Source organism: Typha angustifolia, chromosome 12 (assembly GCF_048772165.1).
Source record: "Typha angustifolia cultivar Huaian chromosome 12, ASM4877216v1, whole genome shotgun sequence".
NCBI classification, from domain to species: Eukaryota; Viridiplantae; Streptophyta; class Magnoliopsida; order Poales; family Typhaceae; genus Typha; species Typha angustifolia.
The window spans coordinates 9619604-9640218 of record NC_133250.1 but is presented as its reverse complement, the minus strand read 5'-3'; the positions used below and the strand labels follow the sequence as shown (position 1 = coordinate 9640218).

General features: G+C 36.7%; 5 protein-coding genes across 5 annotated transcripts; 4 read left to right on the top strand and 1 right to left on the bottom strand.

The window, feature by feature from the left end:
* Window positions 1–93: 93 nt before the first annotated feature.
* Window positions 94–1959, top strand: LOC140771599 (major pollen allergen Ole e 10-like). Its single transcript, XM_073113155.1, has 4 exons — window positions 94–931; window positions 1006–1034; window positions 1235–1469; window positions 1721–1959. The coding sequence occupies exons 1-4, from the start codon at window positions 733–735 to the stop codon at window positions 1753–1755; spliced, it is 498 nt and encodes a 165-aa protein (XP_072969256.1). The 5' UTR covers window positions 94–732; the 3' UTR covers window positions 1756–1959.
* A 2795-nt stretch (window positions 1960–4754) lies between these two features.
* LOC140771761 (glutamate receptor 3.4-like) lies at window positions 4755–10243 on the top strand. The gene is made up of 6 exons (XM_073113429.1): window positions 4755–5214; window positions 6012–7348; window positions 7468–7745; window positions 8425–8456; window positions 8546–8952; window positions 9576–10243. Exons 1-6 carry the CDS (start codon window positions 4962–4964, stop codon window positions 10044–10046), a joined length of 2778 nt encoding a protein of 925 aa, XP_072969530.1. The 5' UTR covers window positions 4755–4961; the 3' UTR covers window positions 10047–10243.
* A 119-nt stretch (window positions 10244–10362) lies between these two features.
* Window positions 10363–13442, top strand: LOC140771762 (tryptophan synthase beta chain 1-like). The gene is made up of 5 exons (XM_073113430.1): window positions 10363–10824; window positions 11539–11895; window positions 12010–12452; window positions 12529–12623; window positions 13045–13442. Exons 1-5 carry the CDS (start codon window positions 10411–10413, stop codon window positions 13218–13220), a joined length of 1485 nt encoding a protein of 494 aa, XP_072969531.1. The 5' UTR covers window positions 10363–10410; the 3' UTR covers window positions 13221–13442.
* Window positions 13443–13835: 393 nt separating this feature from the next.
* Window positions 13836–16916, top strand: LOC140772077 (small ribosomal subunit protein uS11z). Its single transcript, XM_073113962.1, has 6 exons — window positions 13836–13996; window positions 15169–15288; window positions 15374–15419; window positions 15541–15626; window positions 15866–15995; window positions 16653–16916. Exons 1-6 carry the CDS (start codon window positions 13994–13996, stop codon window positions 16718–16720), a joined length of 453 nt encoding a protein of 150 aa, XP_072970063.1. The 5' UTR covers window positions 13836–13993; the 3' UTR covers window positions 16721–16916.
* Window positions 16917–17537: 621 nt separating this feature from the next.
* LOC140772411 (glucose-6-phosphate/phosphate translocator 2, chloroplastic-like) lies at window positions 17538–20090 on the bottom strand. Its single transcript, XM_073114472.1, has 5 exons — window positions 19447–20090; window positions 19125–19350; window positions 18486–18708; window positions 17878–18091; window positions 17538–17701 (listed from the first exon to the last, which is right to left on the bottom strand). Exons 1-5 carry the CDS (start codon window positions 19960–19962, stop codon window positions 17690–17692), a joined length of 1191 nt encoding a protein of 396 aa, XP_072970573.1. The 5' UTR covers window positions 19963–20090; the 3' UTR covers window positions 17538–17689.
* Between the last annotated feature and the right edge of the window lie 525 nt (window positions 20091–20615).

Here is a 20615-nt window from a genome sequence, read left to right as displayed (position 1 = left end):
TGAGGTGAATCCATTCTCGGTCAGATTTGTATCTCTCGCACTAGTGAAAACATTTCGAAATGCTTATTGTTCAGTATATGCATTAATGCATATGGGAGTAAATATGCTGATTGCAATTGGGAGTAAATATGCACAAATGTAACTGGCCGTTGAAATATTCATACTAAAGAGAAACAAAATACAAATGATTCAAGGGGCATTTGACCATGTAGAAGAGAACACATGTAGATACTGCATCAAAGTGCAATAAGAGTCATGTAAATATTGTAAATAAAATATATAATGGCATATATTTAAAGTATTACTTTTGATTTCTGATTATTTTAAATTGAATGTGATTAATTTTTATAATTGATATAATTTAATGGTACTTAAATATAACTAAAGTTTGAGATAATTAATAATAGTTTAGAATAGTATTTGATGTTATTAAAAAAATTTAATTAAGGATAATAATGTATTTAGTTTAGTTATTCTATATATAGTCTGGTATAAACCAAACAATAGATTAAAATTAGTAATCCTAGGATAATTTAACCTCTGTTGCTTAATCCTACGACTAAACACACTTAAGTTGCAATTGGGTTCTATGTAACTCATTTAATGCGACTTAGAAATTTTGAATCCTGATACACAGAAAAGGAAAAGAGATATATTTTAAACAAGAACAAAGAAATTATAGTAACATAGCCCATGCCAGCAATTACATAGGATTAACAGCTAATGCTTTGAATGAATAGCCCCCCAAATTATTCTCTTCCTATTTTGAGTACCATAATTCCCATCTCTGGAACACTATATATCTCTTCACCACCATTTGCTTGCTCTTCTCATCCCTTTCTTGCCTCTGCTTCTTATCAAATGGCTAACAACTCTTCTCTCCTCCTCCCCTTCCTCTCCCTCCTATTGCTTCTCCTGCATCACACTGCTGGTATGCTACTAGCTTGTCACTATCTCTTTCTGTTCCTAGATTATATTATCCTTACTGGTTACTTTCTACTACAGGGGAAACTACAGAGCCAGCTACTTCTCAGGTACTATCTAACATAGAAATGAGACTCAGATAGTTAAAAGTAGTTTATGTTTATATTTGTATGTGTATTTCCGACTTTGAATCTCAACGATATCGATTTAACTAGAACACCGTTAAGTGTCTAATTCTCTATAAGAAGAGAGTTCTATGTAAAGTTTTTAAATAATTTGGTATGTTTGTGTTTTGTTCATGATCATCTAGCATTCATGGTGCATTGCCAAGCCGTCGACGAGCGACGTACACCTCATCGACAACATCCAGTTTGCCTGTGGCGAGATCGACTGCAGTCCGATTCAAGCTAATGGATCCTGCTTCTATCCTGACACCAAATCGTCTCATGCATCAGTGGCCATGAACCTTTACTACCAATCCGCAGGAAGGAACCCTTGGAACTGCTACTTTAGTGGAACTGGCCTTATTGTCTTCAATGATCCAAGTTAGTGTTCATCTATTCCTAGTATTATTTTGGCTTTTTTACATACATATTTTAAAAAAATAACATATATTTAAAATATATATATACACGTAAATATTAACTTTGGAAAGATATATAAGTAAATAAGAGATTTTTTTGAAAGTATACACACAAAAAAACCCTAATATTTTTTGAGAGCTTCTTTCTCTGTGTTTAATATCTTAATTTGTTTCATGAATGGCTTATAACTTTTTTTCTGCATTTCTTTGCAGGTTATGGTAAATGCAAGTATGAAATTGGGCGTTAAAAAGGACATGTTGGGAACTAATTCTTGATGGAATTCAATTGATTTCCTTTGGAAATGAATTCCTTTGCTTAGAAACTGATGAAGTTGAAATAAAATTATACTGTTTGGACTTGAGATGATATCCATCTAATCTCATTTTCTAATTTGCCAAAGAGAGAATATATAGTATTGCTTGCAGTCATTCTCATGTCATTTTCTTTGAATCAGAACAAAGTGGTCACTCAGAAGTTCTCTTTCCTACTTATGTGCTAGACTTTTGAGCTACCAATCAACCATTTCCATTGATATGAATAAAGAACCCAATTCCCCCCTCATTGCATTGATACTTGTTTCCCATGATGCAACTAATAACAACAAAAAGTATACACACACATATATTTATATATGTGATTATAATTCATTCTATATGTTTCTTGACTCCAAAATTCAGGGTAAGATTGCTGAGATCCAATTAGGGTGCCAAGTTCTTACCATTAAAGATATAATATATATATTATTAGTCCATTATCTAAGAGCTTAAAATTTTTAGATAACTAGATATCTAATAACATAGTATCACAAATCTAGTTTTTGTAAAGTCTTAGGATCAAATCTTATTATGTCTATATTGTTTAGAGGAACTTGTATATAATACCTTGTCTTTTAACGAAATTATAGTTTACGGTCTCTATTTTTATTATTATAAATTTAGTTTTATAATTTAATGAATATGTGTAAAAAATATCCTGTTCTTAGAAGTGTTAGCTAAACTTAACAGAATATTTGGATTTGGTCAATTGATTAAAGAAATTATGAAAATACTCGTAACCAAGTCATACTTAACCGAATATTCTCACGATATCAGCTCAAATTTAACTCAAAATATTTTCTATATATATTCATTAAATTATGTAGCTCGATTTACAAATAGTAAAAATGTAAGACATAAACCCTAAAAAGCAAGATATTATAGGCAAATTTTTCTATCACTTATGTGAATAACGAGGCATAAATAAAAAATGCAAAGGAACACATAAAGTATGCTAACTATCTAGAAAGAATATAAGCTATGATAGCTATGGCTTATTTTGCCCAATGGGACCAATAACTATCACATGAAATAATGGCTTGAAGATGAGACAAAACCCTTCAAAATTATTCCAACAATTAGCCAAAACTAAATTGTAAATTGTAATACGTGGCTTATTGTACACCATATGGCTTCTTGTGAGGTTCTGATTCCTCACCTCTTGGAGGAAATCAGTGGCCATCATCTAAGTAATAGAAGATTAATTAGACTTAGTCTCATAAACTATTTTAATTTTCTACATAAACACTTTAAACTAGAAGAAATATCCACATAAACCTTGAATCTAATCTAAATAAAGTTTGAAAAAAAATCTATATAGAAAGTGGTGATAACTTAGAAGAGTTAAAGAAAGTTAACTTGATGATATATTATTCTATAGCAAGTGGAACTCCTTGTCCTCCATTATTAGATTCTATTTTGTTGATAAGCATGGGCATTAAAGCCATAACTATTGTAATTAGGAGTCAAAGGGCTAAGATATCAAAGATCATGGATTTACAATAGATTCCTAAAAATTTGTAAAAATTAACCTAATTAACCGTTAGTTATCGTAAGTGAATATGTTGATTGAGTTATAAAGTTTCGAGAGAGAATCTAAGTTAAAAGTTTCAACTATATATAAAGATAAGATATTTTTAAGAGAAATTTATTAAATATATCTTAGATTTTATTATGAATATCTATCATTTAAACATATGTTGAGTCAATTTTAATCTAATAACTTAGTAGAACAGAGGATATTATGCTACTTCTGAAAAAAAAAAACTTAAAATAAATTAAAAATATCTCCCATTTATTTTTACCTTGAAAAAAAGGTTACTCAAAATTAGTCATTTTGTATCGCTAACTAATTTAAATCGTCTTTAACATCGAGCGATAAGTAAACGGTAAATTATCAAGTGAATCTCATCGACAAGAAATTTGCCATGATACAATGGAATGATAAATATTTATATGATAAAAATGTAAATAATAATAATAATAAAAATAAAATGTAAGATACTTTTAATATAGATATTTTTTAAAATATTTAACCTTTGGCAGGAAATTTCTCATGATATGTCCCACCCATTACCAACCAAGCTGATAAGAACATTTGTAGCTGAGAATTATTGGTCTGTTTCCATCCATCATTTCTTACTATTATCTAATCACAATAATAATATTTGCCTATTTTCCAAGAAGATATTCTGATGGGGGCCATTTGCAGAAAAAAAAACCTTTTAGTTATTAGTTGCAGGAGATAGATAGGCTCTCCTGTTATTAAATTATAATTTTAAGTCTTATTTTTTTTTATAATTTAGCTCTAACAAAATTAGAGAAAATTTTATGTATTAACTATATAATTTATATACACTGACTATATAAAATATATGCTCTAATTTTTAATATCGAGATTAAAAAAACAGTTTATGCGTAGTTTATACTCTAGCTTAAAAAAAAGAGTCAAACATCACTTATGTAATTTATCGTTTATACAAAATATACACTATAATTTTTAATAATATGCACATCACAAATATAATTTATATTTATCGTATATATAAAATATAGGTTTTAATTTTAACAATATATGCATTGAGATTTAAAAGAAAATGTCACACGTCATCTATGTAATATATACGCATCGTATATGCAAAATATATACTGTAATTTTCAACGATGTACGCATCGAAATTAAAAAAAAATGCCACGCTTTATTTATATAATTTATACGTATTGCTTATGCAAAATGTATGCTCTAATTTTTAAATGATCGAGTTGGGTTAAGTTTAAGAAACAGTAAATTAATCTAAATTAGTAAAAAAAAACTTAAATTTACAATAAAAGAGTGAAGTAATTCTTGCGCAAATTTACCCATTTGTGAGTGGTGAGCATCAGATCGGTGCTTTGCCTCGATTTCAAGCCTATAAAGTTATTCCTCCAATGGATTGGGACCAATGGAAAGATGCACTCCTCCAGTATTCCCTTCTCTTCTCTATAAGTATTTCGCAAAAATCTCACTTTTTTATTCCGTCGATCATGCATTAGAAACCAAGAGAAGAATTTGTTCCCATCTCGAAGGGAGGTCAAGCTTTTTGAACGCTATGATGCTGTAATCTGAGAAGAAGCAATTGGGTCTGCTTGGATTGAGGCAATGGGATCTTCTCTGCTGTTGGTTGTGTGCTTCTTGGTTGGTATGCTTGGAGTAGTAGGTCAGAGGTCGAGGCCGGCCGTGGTGAACGTAGGAGCTCTCTTCACCTACAACTCTACTATCGGGCGGGCGGCGAAGCTCGCCATCCAGCTCGCCATGGAGGACGTCAATGCGGACGAGGGAGTTCTTGCCGGGACCAAGCTCAATGTTATCATGCAAGATACCAACTGTAGTGGATTTCTTGGAACCATCGAGGGTAATATATATTTATAGTTTCGTTCAGTAGTTGGTAGTTGCTCTGTTTTTTTTTTTTTGGGGCACGTAAGATGTTTGTTATATGTCCAAGTCAAATCTTTTGGGACCTTTGTGGTTGCCATTTATTTTATTTTGAATTCCTGCTTTCAAATGATTAGTTTCCCTGCAGGGAGTAAGCCCTTTTGTTTACTTTTGAATAAAGAAGTTTACTTTTGGTTGCGATTATTTTATTGTGAGAAATCAATCACCTTTGTTCATCTCAGGACTTTCTTGTTTATGCGAATTTAGTATCTTCATGGTAAAGTTAGCATCTTGGCAGCCAAATAGCCATGGTTTTGGGCCATGAAAGCCACCGTTCTAGTAATAAAACTGCAGACATCTTGCCCTCCCCTGATCTTGCGTTAAAGGAAGTTTTGTGCTCACTTAGATGCTCTGTTCTAAATCGGAGTTATCAATATGATTATTCTTTGGGATTACTAAAATCTATGGCCAATCTAACTTTTGAGTAATTATGTCAAAGACAAACACTGTCATCAGAGGAGGAAGCGCACTTCAGTTATTGTTTTATGTAGAGCAGTGACAATATATTGGCTCATTACATTCAAAATATTTGCTTTGGGTATTCTCTAGCTTTCATCCTTGAAGATTTGAATAGTAAAGCCCTTCAAAATTGTAATATTCATTCATTTTGAATAGCAACTACTCAGAAAATATGTATTTCCTGCTCCATGTTTCTGAGATTTTCTTCTTCTTTTCCATGAAATTTGTAGCTAATAATTCCTCTGTTTTCTTGAGCAGCCTTGCAACTGATGGAGAAAGATGTACTTGCTATCATAGGTCCACAGTCCTCCGGGATAGGCCATGTCATATCTCATGTTGTTAATGAACTACATGTTCCTCTCTTATCATTTGCAGCTACTGACCCCACTCTTTCTTCACTGGAATATCCTTACTTCGTTAGAACGACACACAGCGACTACTTTCAAATGAAAGCAATCAGTGATATGATCTATTATTATCAGTGGAGAGAGGTTACTGCCATTTTTGTTGATGATGATTATGGGAGAGGTGCAATATCAGCCTTAGGCGATGCACTTGCAGAAAAGCGGGCCAAGATCTCATATAAAGCTGCATTCCCACCTAATGCAGACTCAAATGTAATCAATGACCTGCTGGTAAGAGTGAACTTAATGGAATCAAGGGTTTGCGTCGTGCATGCCAATCCGGACTCCGGCATGATGATCTTCTCAGCAGCTAAATCTCTTGGCATGATGAGCAGTGGATATGTTTGGATAGCAACTGATTGGCTTGCTTCTGTTTTAGATTTTTCTGGATTAGTAGACCCACACACCATGAGCCTTTTACAGGGGGTGATTGTTCTCCGGCATCACACTCCTAATACTGATATGAGGGGAAGGTTTATCTCTAGATGGAACAGGGTAAGAAATGAGAGTGAAAGTTTGAACTCATATGGGTTGTATGCTTATGATTCTGTCTGGTTGGCTGCCCATGCAATCAATCAATTTCTGACCAAGGGTGAAAGTACCAACTTCTCTAATGATCCAAGGTTGCACGATGCCAATGGAAGTACTCTGCACTTGGCAACTCTGCAAATATTTGATGGAGGTGAGCAATTACTTCAGCAGTTGTTGCTTGCAAACTTTACAGGTTTAACAGGTCAAATTGAGTTTGATTCAGCGAGGAACTTAATCCATCCAGCATATGATATCTGGAATATTGGTGGGACTGGTTACCGGATGATAGGGTACTGGTCTAATTATTCTAGTCTCTCAGTTATTTCTCCTGAAATTTTGTATGAGAAGCCATCAAATAGTTCCGCCAGTAGCCAACAACTCTACAGTGTGATATGGCCTGGTGAAACTACAGACAAGCCTCGTGGGTGGGTTTTCCCCAATAATGGCAAGCCTCTGAGGATAGGAGTTCCTAATCGAGCAAGCTTCAAAGATTTTGTGTCAAAAAGTTCTGGCCCTGATAATGTTTCTGGGTTTTGCATTGATATATTTAGTGCTGCAATTAAGTTGTTACCATATCCCGTTCCTTGTTCATTTATCCTAATTGGAAATGGTACCAAGAATCCCAATAATGATGATCTAATCAATATGGTTGCTAAAAATGTACGTGCTCTCTTATCACAAGCTTGTGTGATATGGTTGTTCTCAGTCTAGTTAAAGCTTCAGTGTCATATTTCTGTTATGCTTGAAGTGAGAATCTAATATCTTGTTCTTCTATCTAGGACCTTGATGCAGCAGTAGGCGACATTGCTATTGTGAGAAACAGAACGAAAATTGTTGATTTTACACAGCCATATGTGGAATCAGGCCTAGTCATAGTAGCTCCTGTTAATCACAGGAGCTCTAGTGCTTGGGCTTTCCTGAAACCCTTCACATTGGAGATGTGGTTAGTCACTGGCGGTTTTTTTCTTTTTGTGGGAGTAGTTGTTTGGATTCTTGAGCATCGGACAAACATGGAATTTCGAGGATCTCCAAGTGAACAGCTTGTGACAATATTCTGGTTAGTCTTATTTATTTACTGGTATCTGAACCTACTTTCTGGTCCATGTCATAGGTGAGATTTGTCCGAGGTAACGCCATAATTTATGTCGTAAAAGATTTGATTTGACAGAGAACGGCTAGAGTAATTTGGTTCAAACAAGGTCAGATTACATTAGAAAACAAGGAGATCATAAGAAAATCATCTTTTATATTCGGAGATTTTTTGACATTTATCCATAAGGAGATGGTGAGGAAGTTCTCCTCTTGCATTTTTATGGCTTTCCTGTTGATCTAGTTACCACTAATTGTAGTTCCAGATGTTGTCCTAACAAGTAGGGAAAACATTTTCAGAAGAGAGAGTTCAAGAACACTAAAGTTTTCAAAGATAAGTGCTTAGTCTGGCGAGGAGAGCACCACATCTTCCTCTAATGCATGAAACATGGAAGTATCAGGCAGTTATGGACTGCAATATAATGGATTTCTCAACTTTTCTTTTCAGTTTTTTTCCTATGCTTTGAATAAAGCTTAGGAAGTTCCTGCAATATTTTATTAACATATGAGAAGTTGGGGGCATTCTTTTCATTTACATTCAAATGATTTTCTTTTGTTCGAGTGACTCACCATCCTACATTATACATATATTCCATATAATTATTTTGAATTGTGTGACTGTTCATTCTACCATGTTCTCCTTGCAGGTTTAGTCTCTCAACAATGTTCTTCGCTCACAGTATGTTCACTTCCTACACATCTTTCATATTCTACTTAGATATTTTCCGCTAATTTCAGCTTAAGGTTTTGGTTTGGATCTTATTTCAGGAGAGAACGTAATGAGCACCCTCGGACGTTTCGTGCTGATCATATGGTTGTTTGTAGTACTAATCATAAATTCAAGCTACACTGCTAGCCTGACATCCATCCTCACAGTCCAGCAACTTTCGTCAGGGATTAAAGGGCTTGACAGCTTGATATCAAGCTCTGTTCCTATTGGTTACCAGGTTGGTAAGTTTACAAGAAATTACTTGATAGAGGAGCTTAGCATAGCTGCATCCAGGTTGGTAGGTTTAAACTCGCCTGAAGAATATGCAAGAGCTCTTGAACTTGGACCAAAGAATGGTGGTGTTGCTGCAATAGTTGATGAGATGCCATATATTGAGATCTTCTTATCAGAGTATTGCAAATACAGGATTGTGGGACAGGAGTTCACTAAGGAGGGCTGGGGATTTGTAAGTATCTTTTATCATAATCATGAAGTTAGCTGACATCATCTCGTTTTACACAGTTCTGTCAGACATGTTATTACTCATAGGAGGCTGTAAAATGGTTTAGGTTGATTTTTTTTTTTTTTTGTGCACTTCCTCTCAAGTCACACACCTTATTATTTTGCTTGGTTTGCAAAGTTAAGATCCACTGATGCCAACAAAAAGATGATCATTAAAATCACAATAGTGATCGGCAGTTGCTAGTTTTTTTAGTGTTTCTTTGTTATACTATTAGAACAAGAGTAATCAAATGGCCTCCAGACAGAGTACTTACTGTTCAATTCTATATACAGTGAAAGAAATGAAAGAAAGGTATTAACCTCAGGGAAAAAGATGAATTGTGACAATGGCTCAAAGGCTTTTTTGTTGTCAGATAGTTCTTTGTATAGGGTGTAAGATTCTGTTAGGAGACATAGTTGTCTAATCAGCTTCCAGCTTTCCATAGATAAATTTGGGCTTCACATTCCTCTCCTTTTCTGCATAAATTCAACCATCAATTTAATGTAATGCAGTAAGAATGCAATCATGGAATTTTTTTGTTGCTTAAAAGTTCAATGCCCTAAAATTCAACTGTGTTCGCTTAACAGGCTTTCCAGAGAGACTCTCCTCTTGCAATGGACCTGTCAACTGCCATTCTGACATTATCTGAAAATGGCGATCTCCAAAAGATCCAAGATAAATGGCTGTCTCGTAAAGAATGCAGCTCCGACGATGAAGAAATGGACTCGAATCAGCTGAGCCTAGCAAGCTTCTGGGGCCTCTTTCTCATATGTGGCCTCATATGTCTTATTACTCTCGTCATTTTCTTCATAAAAATTGGTTGGCAATATTGCCTATACCAAAAGAGCAAGGCAGAGCAAGACAAAGCTGAAGAAATTCCGACATGTAACAGTAATAAACAACTACCTGATAATCAACCACTGAAGCACTTGGGTAGCCTAGCTAGTTTCAGGGAATTGGTACGTTTTGTCGACAAAAAGGAAGAGGAAGTCCTGAGTGTCATCAAAAGGAAATCTAGTGACAAAGAACATCCAACTAGCCAAACATCAGAAGGATAGCTAGTGCCAAAGAAGCATGTCTTCTTTTTTTTAACTTTTGGTTGTATACATACTTCAAAGGAGTGCAAGTCTATAGATTATGAGGTAACCACCTGATTGAGTATAAATTAAACAGTTATATCTGTGAATTGTAATTGTTATATATCATCTGGAATGCAAATATCTGCTCAGGTTTTTATGTTTTAATGCTATATGGTATATGATTGATTGAAAATTTCTTTGTGAACTCTATGAGATGTGAATTTACCATTATACCCATAAAGTAGTTAAAAAGGTGATGATTCTGGGGTAGTTATTGAGCCATCATTCGGCAGCTTCCAATAAGTTCGGGACCCCACATTCAACTCCCCCAAAATATGCCTTTATGGAGACAAAATCTCCACATAGATTTGAACTGCGATACGGTACGAACTACCACCTTCCCATCTCCTTCATCACCCGCCGAAGCAGAGACCACTCGATCGTGACCCAGAAAAGAGACCCACCAATGGCCTCCGTCACCGGACACCCTAACCCGAGCCTCTACTATGCGCTCACCAAGTCCTCGCCTTCCTCCTCTCTCGGCGTCCGGATCCCCGCGATGCCGCGGCGGATCGCCGCCGCGACGCCTACGACCGTGTCCTGCACCTTTACGCAGGACCCCGCCGCCGTGATGAGGCCTGACGCGTTTGGGCGATTCGGGCGGTTTGGGGGAAAGTACGTGCCGGAGACTCTAATGCACGCGCTCACCGAACTGGAGGACGCGTTTAGATCCCTATCCCATGACGAAGAATTCCAGGTTGTGTTTCCGTTTTCCTTATTCGGATTTAGCGATTGTTTTGGGATTCAGGTCTGCGTTAAATGGCTAAAGTTTCGATTTTTAGTTGTTGGATTTGTTAAGGTGTCATCTCTTTTTTCCAAATTCTAAGTTGGTTTATATAATGTTTTGGATCCTAATGTTCTTTTTAAATATTTCTATCCTTTTTTAGTTTCTTTGTCTTTTCCTATGTTATTTTTTTATATGATTAATTAATTTGTCAACGATCTTTATTCTTTAGTAAATTGTGCAAATATCTCCCTATTAAAGGGACAAATAATTTGGTTGTATGTATGCATGCTTACAGATGCTAATTGATTGATTAATTTTAACTTACTCTGTTCCTCCCTCATATGAGTATCTTCAATTTGTTCAGGAACCAGGCACTGACTTGAAAGGGAACAGATTCTTGAGACGTTGTATCTAATGGTGTTGTTTTATCAAACAAATGCATCTTTGATCGTTACTGCAAGACTGTTAGACTTAATGTTGACAAATATAAATAATTGTCAGTTTTAAGTACAGCAGAGGATTGCAGTGCAGTCCTTTTCTCCTTGTTTATATAAGTAGTAGGTTATAAGTTCCACAGCTATCTTGCTCGGCTGAGTTTGCAGCAAAATATGCTCACATAGTGATTGTGCAGTTTGGAACTGTTTCATTCTTTTGAATTTTTTGCCGCTTTTTCCTGTGCTGCAGAAAGAATTGGATGGGATTCTCAGAGACTATGTTGGCCGAGAGAGCCCACTCTACTTCGCTGAGCGTCTCACAGATCACTACAGGCGCTCTAATGGCGAGGGTCCATACATCTACCTGAAAAGGGAAGATCTTAACCACACCGGCGCCCACAAAATCAACAATGCTGTAGCACAAGCTCTCCTGGCAAAGCGATTGGGGAAGAACCGGATAATAGCTGAGACAGGAGCTGGTCAGCATGGAGTTGCCACTGCCACAGTATGTGCAAGATTTGGTTTGCAATGTATCATCTATATGGGTGCACAAGATATGGAGAGGCAGGCCCTCAATGTTTTCAGGATGAGGCTTCTAGGGGCAGAGGTTTGTTGCACACTTTTATGCTTTACTTTGTGAATGCCTATCCTTGGATAATGCCAACTTTCATTGTATTTTTTTGTATGCTTTACAAGCATTATAAGGTTTGTTCTGAAGCAGGTAAGAGCTGTTCATTCTGGGACTGCAACACTGAAGGATGCCACATCAGAGGCTATACGGGACTGGGTGACTAATGTTGAGTCCACGCATTACATTTTAGGGTCCGTTGCAGGCCCACACCCATATCCAATGATGGTCAGGGAATTCCATGCAGTTATCGGTAAAGAAACTCGAAAACAGGCAATGGAAAAGTGGGGTGGCAAACCTGATGTGCTAGTTGCCTGTGTTGGTGGGGGCTCAAATGCAATTGGCCTCTTCCATGAATTTGTTGATGACCTGGACGTAAAGATAGTAGGTGTGGAGGCTGCTGGATATGGACTAGATAGCGGCAAACATGCAGCTACCTTGACGAAAGGAGAAGTCGGCGTTTTGCATGGGGCCATGAGTTATTTATTGCAGGATGATGATGGACAAATAATTGAGCCTCATTCAATAAGTGCTGGGTTAGTAATCCAGTTCTCTAGTTATTGATTCTTATCATTTTCGAGTGACATGCTAATTCAACTCTTACATTGACAGCTTGGACTACCCTGGTGTTGGTCCGGAACATAGCTATTTGAAGGATATTGGTCGTGCCGAATACTATAGCGTCACTGATCAGGAAGCTTTGGAAGGTAACATGAGTATTTTGTTTGGTTTTTTTGGATTCCAACATATATCTTTGTTTTCTGCACTATAATTCCTTACTTTTGACTCTGTTTTAAATTTCATTCAGGAAGTTGCAAAACCTAATATTTGTTAAGAGGACAATTCTATTTCATTTTTTACTATACAAGAGGAGTGGCTACAACATTGAGGATAGCCTGATGACTGACTGGGAAATGGATTTTGTAGTTAGAGTAAACACAATGATATCCATCTAAAGACTAAACATCGGTAACAAACACGAAAATGTTACCTTTCAGACATTTAAATAGCTGATACTGAACCCCTATAGATCATTTATCTCAGCAGATCATATTCATCTATCAATATCAGAACTTTCAGGTGGATATTTACAGTTTCATAGATGTTAATCGATCTGCTTCTACGCAGCTTTCAAGCGCTTGTCGCGGTTGGAGGGCATCATCCCTGCACTAGAGACTTCTCATGCACTGGCATACCTGGAAGTTCTCTGCCCAACTCTATCAGATGGAACAAAGGTTGTGTTGAACTGCAGTGGCAGAGGGGATAAAGATGTGCAAACAGCCATAAAGCACCTGCAATTCTAAAGTATACATCACTCTCCTCCTGTTACTCATTCGGAAGAGGGAAAGGAATGTTCAAACTCTCCATCAAACACATTGTTACATTTATATTCGCAATATGCTGTGAATGCATCAAACAAGTGACAGAATTATGTCATATTGGTAACAACAGAAAGGAGCCCTTTTTTTTTTTTTTATCAATTTACCCTTTTGTATAGTTTGCCGACGGTAAGTTCTATGGATGTCTCTTTCTCTAAATCAATAAATATACATCTAATTCACTTTAAAATTTATATACTAAAATGCATTTTATAATCTCATCTCAGTTATCAATTTCTAAATATGAATCGTCTGATTAGATTAACGACTTATATTAAAAAATTTAAATCATTCAGAAAGTTATCTAAGTCTGAGAAATTTCTTTTCCATATAAAATTGTTTTTTAATTCAGTGATTTTCATAAAAATTATTCATTGAAAATGATTTATGTGGAAAAAGAATTGGGTTGGGATAAGAATAATAAGATTGAGCTTGGGTCCCACTAGAATCCAACACTATTTGGGACTAATTTTGGTCAAGCCTAACCCAACTTGAACTGGCCGGCGACTGAAGGGTGAAATTGGAAATTTAATTCTTGCGCTCCATAAACCCTAGCCCAGAAACACCGGACTATTAAAGGAGCTCTCTCGCCTCTTTCCCTCTCCTCTTACTCTCTTCCGCGGATTAGATCGGTAGGCGGAGCAACGCCGAATTCGAAACCCTAGGCATCAATCTCGTCTCAGCTTACGCGTCCAGCCATGGTATTTTAGCTAATCTTATCTTTGTAGAGTTGTTCGAATTATTATTCTTCGTCTAAAATGCGCTGTTTGATCTACTTCTAAGAAGAATAACTATTATTTGATTTTCTGGTAAAGTTCAAGTTTTCCTTTCAATTTGGAGATCGATTATGTATGCCTGTTTAGTAATTCGTATTCTTGGGTTGTTTTTCTAGATGTATCTCGTGCTGATCGACTGTAAAGTATTGGCTGTAGGATGAGCTATAAGTTCGAATCTTGGGCTGAACTCTTTTAGTTTGTTGATCTCAAACCAAAAGTTGCACTGCAGTGTTGTGCTTGTTAATTCGGATTTTATTGTGTACTGGTAGTGACCTTTAAAGGATTAATACAAAGCTATAAGCTGCATCAGTGTAGTCCATGACCATGAATATGTAGTGAGCTTTAAAAGATTAACACAAAGCTATAAGCTGCATCAGTGTAGTCCATGACCATGAATATGTTTACAGAAGTGCGTAATTGCTCATTCTTTCTTGAGCCATCTATTGACACTTTACATGAGTACTATGCTATCATATTTTAAAATTCAAAGAATATAATGGACGATGGGTATAACAATTTAGATATATTTTGATGCTTATGGTTTAATGTCTGTCAAAGTAGCTTAATTTGTCCAAGTTGAAATGGTAACTATCTACCTCAAGGATGCAAGTGGTGCTTAGTAAGCAAGTTTATCAGAGAATAAGTAATGATCTATTTGTGATTCGAGCACCTTTTTCACTAACTTCAATTGGTACCAGTCTGTTTTTTTTGGATGAATTGTGGACTTTTTCCTAACAGATACAGGGCCAACAATGTTTTCAAAATAACATGTCTTTCTAGTTAGGCTAGAATTTCCTGTTCGAATGGAGAAATTGCATTTGTATTTATACTTGTCCTTCACTTTGTCCCCTTCATCATATTGAACTAAGTTGTGTTGTTGATGATATTTCTTTTTGTTTCATTCATCATATTGAACTAACCTGATATTAGTGGTGTATTCAAATCACACCGATCTGCATTTGGATGCATTGTTTTTTCTTAATTTATTGAAGATCCATCTTATTAGCTGTTTCTTTTGTTTTGTATTCAATTATTCCTTGATAGATATTTAGTGGCACTTTGTACTATGCTAATCATGTATTTGCTGGTTGTGACAGTCGAGGAAGAAGACCAGGGAGCCCAAGGAGGAGAACATCACTCTGGGACCTACTGTACGGGAAGGAGAGAATGTGTTTGGTGTTGCACATATATTTGCATCGTTTAATGATACTTTCATTGTAAGTCTATCAATGTGTCTGTAATCCTTTGTGGCCACTTCTAATTATATCTTGTTCTGTACTGACTGGCGGTTCATGTTTGCAGCATGTGACTGATTTATCTGGAAGGGAAACACTTGTCCGCATCACAGGTAAGTCAATTGTTCAGCCATAGTTCTTTTCCATATGAAATTTGTTCAACCATAGTTCTTTTCCATATGAACTCACAGCCACAATACTTGTTCTTATATATACAATCTCTTGATCATTCAGGTGGCATGAAGGTTAAGGCGGATCGTGATGAATCATCACCATATGCAGCAATGCTTGCAGCTCAAGATGTTGCTCAGCGGTGCAAGGTTGTAATGCAATCTTGATTTTCTTAGTTTCTAAGTGGAAGTTCATGATGCCATTCACCTTTTTTCTTTTTCTACTATAATTTTTTTTTTTTCACTCATGAAATACTGCTAATTAAATTTGCTTGAATCTTTTGCTTCAATGGGAACATCAAATGGTCCTTATGATGCTACACACTAAACCTTTTCTCCTTTTTCTGAGTATTTCGTTAGTTGGCTAATTAATAGTTTATTGTCTATAGGAGCTCGGCATTACTGCTCTGCATATCAAACTCCGTGCAACTGGAGGGAACAAGACCAAGACGCCAGGTCCTGGTGCGCAGTCTGCTCTTAGAGCACTTGCTCGTTCTGGGATGAGAATTGGTCGCATTGGTGAGTTCCTAATTTTATTTCATGCTAATATTAATGTAAGAACAAATGATTCTGTGGCATTTTGTCTCTACTGGCAATATTTTTGAGAGAAGTCTCTACTGGTAATTGGTACCTGGAATAGTTGAATTTGTTCATAAGCCAACAAGCATAGGCTTGTTTTTAATGTTGTCTCTAGGCAAATTTACCAACTATACTATCATCATTTGAGAAGATGCACGAAGTTTCTGATATTACGCACAAGTATTGATCTTTTAAACATCTATTATGCACCCGATGAGATGTGGCTCTTTATACCTTCTACCCTTTTCCCATTATATTACCTTCCTTTTCCCTTTTACGAATTCTAGCTAATTTTCTTTGTGGGACTATGATCTGCCAGAAGAATCTTCAACAGTAAACTATATATATATATATATATATATATATATATATATATATATATATTTATCTGACTACATATACTGCATATATTAATCATACTGCTAAGTTGCTCTAGGATAGTTTTCTTCCTTGCATTTGGTTGTGCTTTATTTTTAATATTATATTTCTTAGGTGTCAGCATACCTTCTAGGCAGTATTTCTAAGTTCAGTATTTTCTAGTTCCTTTCGAGCATATTTTGTAAACAAATGTAACTCGCATTGCTTTGCTTGCACCAGAGGATGTGACTCCAATTCCCACCGACAGTACGCGCAGGAAGGGCGGGAGAAGAGGGAGGAGACTGTAGTGTTATTTTCGCTTATATGCTCTTTTTGCTTTTCTGGACTGACAATGAAAAATGTTGCAATCGTGAATTTTGCTCGTTGTTGGATAAAACTTAATGCTTCTACATTGTTGAGGAGACTTTCAAAGTTTCAACTATCGTTCATGTTAAGATCTTTGAGTTGAATTCAATTATCAAGTTGTGTTTTTCTTGTTTCTTATTATTTTGCGTCATCATTTAACTATGTTGCATTTGATCACATTAGTTCTTTTGTGGACAATGTCAAATTATGCAATTATATTGGCAGCATTGAGGAACAGTAAAATGGCAAGTGCCGCACTTGGTGGTTTATGGATGTCATTTTTTCGTCGAAGATTGTGTAATAGAATGTTTGGTACTACATTATGGACAATCAAGATCGAGTTGTCATACCGCATTAAGAATGATCTGATTCTATTTGCAAAGTTTTAACATTTTTTAGGCCCAAATTCTAATTTATTCCTTTTAGAATAAGATGATGTGTTTAGGTACTACTCAAAACTCTTGCAATGCTACATTTGGCCTAATTACGAGTGATGCTATCATAAAATGGACGAAATAATTAAAGCTGAGCTCATCCCAATTAGGTCCAAACCTACAATTTCATCAAATAATAATTTGTTCATCATTTTCCATGGAAGTAAAATAAAGCAGTCTTAGATCAAGCAAAATCGTCAAATAATAGCTGCCTTGAAGAGCTATAAAATGTCAGAAATTGTCATACTCCGGGCTACAATTTATTCTTAATTCACAAGCAAAGGGGGTATTTCTTATGATAGCTTACAAAGAGGAGAAAGAACAACAAACATCACTCTTTCAGATACTATAATTATTATGCTCCTATCTTCAAGAAAACAAAGGAAAAATTGCTGCTGAAGCTGTGCAAAATCGAGTTCGCTGCCGCCATTGCCAAACAGCAGCCAAGCAAGTATAACAAACTGATTGCATTTAATTTTATTTCTTCGCCTGCATAAGAATTCAGAAGTGTTGTTAGTGTGGTGTCACTCAGATCGTTTGCTGACGAATATCACGTTCCAAATTCAGCATCAACACACAAATTCACCAGTGTCCCAAGTGCATGTTGTTCATCTCAGATCAACAACACTAGCAAAACAAAGCTTTAGGCAAATCTAACAGGTTACCTGAGAGTAGATGAAAGTTCCAAGGATGGCAATGGCACTGCCAAGCGCGTTTATTGGTAGGATCGGCGTATCAAAGATCACGATTGAGGAGATGATGACGCATATGCGCTTCAGGGTGTTACCGACGCTGAACGTTAAGGGGCAGATCTCATCCAACGACATGTATGAAACCTGGTTGTATAAGTGGTACAAGACACTTTGCGCAGCTACCCACCTATCATTGTTGAATTCCATCCACATAAAATCAAAAAGTCTGAGCTATGCTATTTCTTCAGACGAATTGGAAAGTTCAGAATTGGCTTCTTAAAGTGTTCAGATCACTTGCTAGGAAACTTTTGATTCGAAACATGAGCCAATAACAGTAAAAAAGGAATGGCCATGAAGAAATCATCGTAATTATTATCAAAGGTTTTACTAGGATGGAATGTTTTTGTTCATCAGACATTAATGCAGTATTACAGTTCTGAAAAAGTACCGCCTTATGGTAAATTGTTTCGTATGATGCCATTTGAGCTCAGTTAGCTATTGTAAGGAAGCTTTGATTTACCGTTCAATAAAAACATAGAAACAAAAACATTCTACAAGAATCGAAAATTTCTAGTTCTTACCAGAAGAATTGGGGACCGATCTGCGAGACGGCCTTTTGCCAACCAGCAGCCCATACCTTGGGGCCCTCGATTGCAACCGCAAAGGGTGTGAGTATCAATGTGGACAGTATAGAAAGACATGCGTAATAGTTCATCCCATTTACAGACATCCCCTTCATACCCTTCTTCGAGAAGATGTTCCGAAAAACAAATGCAAGGTTTGATACCATTGCGCCGTTAAAACCTGGAATCACGGTAAATAGCAACATAGCACCACAAGAACAATCTGTATAGGAGTATTAAGAACTCCTTGAGCAGACCCTCATGATATGATTCTTAGAAAATAGAATTTATGACAGAAACATATGATTTAGATTTGAATACAGAGAGACTGTTAAACTTCAGTATGCAGCTTAACTAAATTCAGCAAGCAAAATGATCAGAAATTTAACTTCCAGATTGCTTAATATTTTGCAGCATCATATCATTCTAGTACTCAATTATCAATTTTAACGTGAAATCTAGATCATCTGAGATAAAGAATCCCTTGCTATCATGATATTTTTCAGTAGCATATTACTTAGATGTTCATGAATAGTATGTAGTCTGAAACTGCTATCTCAAACCTTAAAGATTGAAACAGAGCACATTACTTCTTACCAGTCATGTTAAAGTCGAGCTCTGTCATCGCGGCGAGCCCACAACCGCCGATGATCGGAAAGAGCGATAGATAAACCGCCAAAGGGAACTTCTCCCCTATCAGCAACCTCGACACCAGCACGCTGAACGCCGGCTCCGAGCTCTTGATAATGTGGGTGAACGACACGGCGACCTTCGACACGCTCACCGCCGCCGCCACGTGCCCGACCGAATGCGCCACCGCCACCTTCAACAACAAAAGCCAACTCTTATCCCCTGATCAAAGGGTCAACAAAACCTTAAAATTTTAGCTAAAAAGATCCATCTTTGATTCTTTCCTCACCGGAGCTAATGCTTTCCAGAAATGTAGGTCGGTCTTGGGGGGCTTCGCGATCCCGGTGGCCCACGAGGAGAGCATCATGACGGAGCCGGAGGCGAGGGCGAGGGTCGAGACAAGCCAGGGGTAAGGGAAGGCATTGAAGACCTTCTTGTTGTAGATATTATACACGACATTTAGACCCCACCACGTCGCGAAGTATATACCAATCTTGAGCTTTGGGGCGCCGCCGGAGGAGACGTTCTTCGGCGACGAAGCTTTGGGACTCTCGGAATCTTCCGAAACCTCGTCGGAGGCCTTCGACCGGAGCCTGAGCCCCTCGGCATTCGACTCCGATGGGGTTTCTTCGCTGGAATCGGGTGCGAACACCTCAGGGGAGGAGAGATATAATGGTTTAGGGGAAGAAAGGGTGGGATTTGGGTGTTCCAAGTCGGCGATTTCAGGTTTTGGAGGTGGGGATTTGGGGCGGACGAGATCACGGGAGCCGACGGAGGCGACGAAGTACTTCATGAAGGAGGCCATGGCGCTACAATGGATCAAAAAGCTCTCGCCTTTCCTTGTTACAATGGATTAAACCGTATCAAGATCTCACAAAGGTGACGCCTTTTCTCCGATTTATGATACCAATCCGTGGAAAGGAGAAGCGCGGAGAAGGCAATGGAGGGGTGGTAGTGGTAGGCGTATAAAAAGAGAGGGAAAAGTTTGGAGTTGAAAGTTCCCGAAATACACCTCTTACAGTTGGAAGGCGGTTTTCTTCCAGGAATGACCCTCAGATGGTTGAATTTAAAAATTATTATTTTATTTTAATAATTAGATATATTGAAATAACTACTAATTTATGGATAAAGATAATAATGTAATATAAGAATACTTAGGGAAAAAAATCCTTAAATTTATTTTGGAAAATCCACAAAATGTTACTCTTATTATCATTTCCACCTTACAATTTGGACCTTAATTTCTAATTTTCATTTTTATTGCTTAAAATCCTGAGTTAAATTTCAACATAATTTTATCAGAAATAACCATATTAAAAAAATATATAAATGAAAATAAATACAAAATATAGAGTGTTATATATAAATAAAATAAGGTCAACTTCTATGACAGGATGGCTCCTCTTGGATTAATATTAGTTAATTAAGAACAATTTGCGAACGTGTCATGACTGCCAA

Bases quoted from the DNA above. Each gene is read 5' to 3' on its own strand.
- LOC140771599 (XM_073113155.1), top strand. From the start codon at position 733: ATGAATAGCCCCCCAAATTATTCTCTTCCTATTTTGAGTACCATAATT. The intron at 1,035-1,234 runs GTACTATCTAAC...ATGATCATCTAG, and splicing joins CAGAGCCAGCTACTTCTCAG to CATTCATGGTGCATTGCCAA. The intron at 1,470-1,720 runs GTTAGTGTTCAT...ATTTCTTTGCAG, and splicing joins TATTGTCTTCAATGATCCAA to GTTATGGTAAATGCAAGTAT.
- LOC140771761 (XM_073113429.1), top strand. From the start codon at position 4,962: ATGGGATCTTCTCTGCTGTTGGTTGTGTGCTTCTTGGTTGGTATGCTT. The intron at 7,746-8,424 runs GTTAGTCTTATT...TTCTCCTTGCAG, and splicing joins CAGCTTGTGACAATATTCTG to GTTTAGTCTCTCAACAATGT. The intron at 8,457-8,545 runs GTATGTTCACTT...ATCTTATTTCAG, and splicing joins AACAATGTTCTTCGCTCACA to GAGAGAACGTAATGAGCACC.
- LOC140771762 (XM_073113430.1), top strand. From the start codon at position 10,411: ATGGAGACAAAATCTCCACATAGATTTGAACTGCGATACGGTACGAAC. The intron at 11,896-12,009 runs GTTTGTTGCACA...GTTCTGAAGCAG, and splicing joins TGAGGCTTCTAGGGGCAGAG to GTAAGAGCTGTTCATTCTGG. The intron at 12,624-13,044 runs GTAACATGAGTA...GCTTCTACGCAG, and splicing joins TGATCAGGAAGCTTTGGAAG to CTTTCAAGCGCTTGTCGCGG.
- LOC140772077 (XM_073113962.1), top strand. The intron at 15,289-15,373 runs GTAAGTCTATCA...TCATGTTTGCAG, and splicing joins CGTTTAATGATACTTTCATT to CATGTGACTGATTTATCTGG. The intron at 15,627-15,865 runs GTTGTAATGCAA...TATTGTCTATAG, and splicing joins ATGTTGCTCAGCGGTGCAAG to GAGCTCGGCATTACTGCTCT.
- LOC140772411 (XM_073114472.1), bottom strand. From the start codon at position 19,962: ATGGCCTCCTTCATGAAGTACTTCGTCGCCTCCGTCGGCTCCCGTGAT. The intron at 19,351-19,446 runs GTGAGGAAAGAA...TTGTTGTTGAAG, and splicing joins TCTGGAAAGCATTAGCTCCG to GTGGCGGTGGCGCATTCGGT. The intron at 18,709-19,124 runs GTAAGAAGTAAT...CCGTGATTCCAG, and splicing joins GCTCGACTTTAACATGACTG to GTTTTAACGGCGCAATGGTA.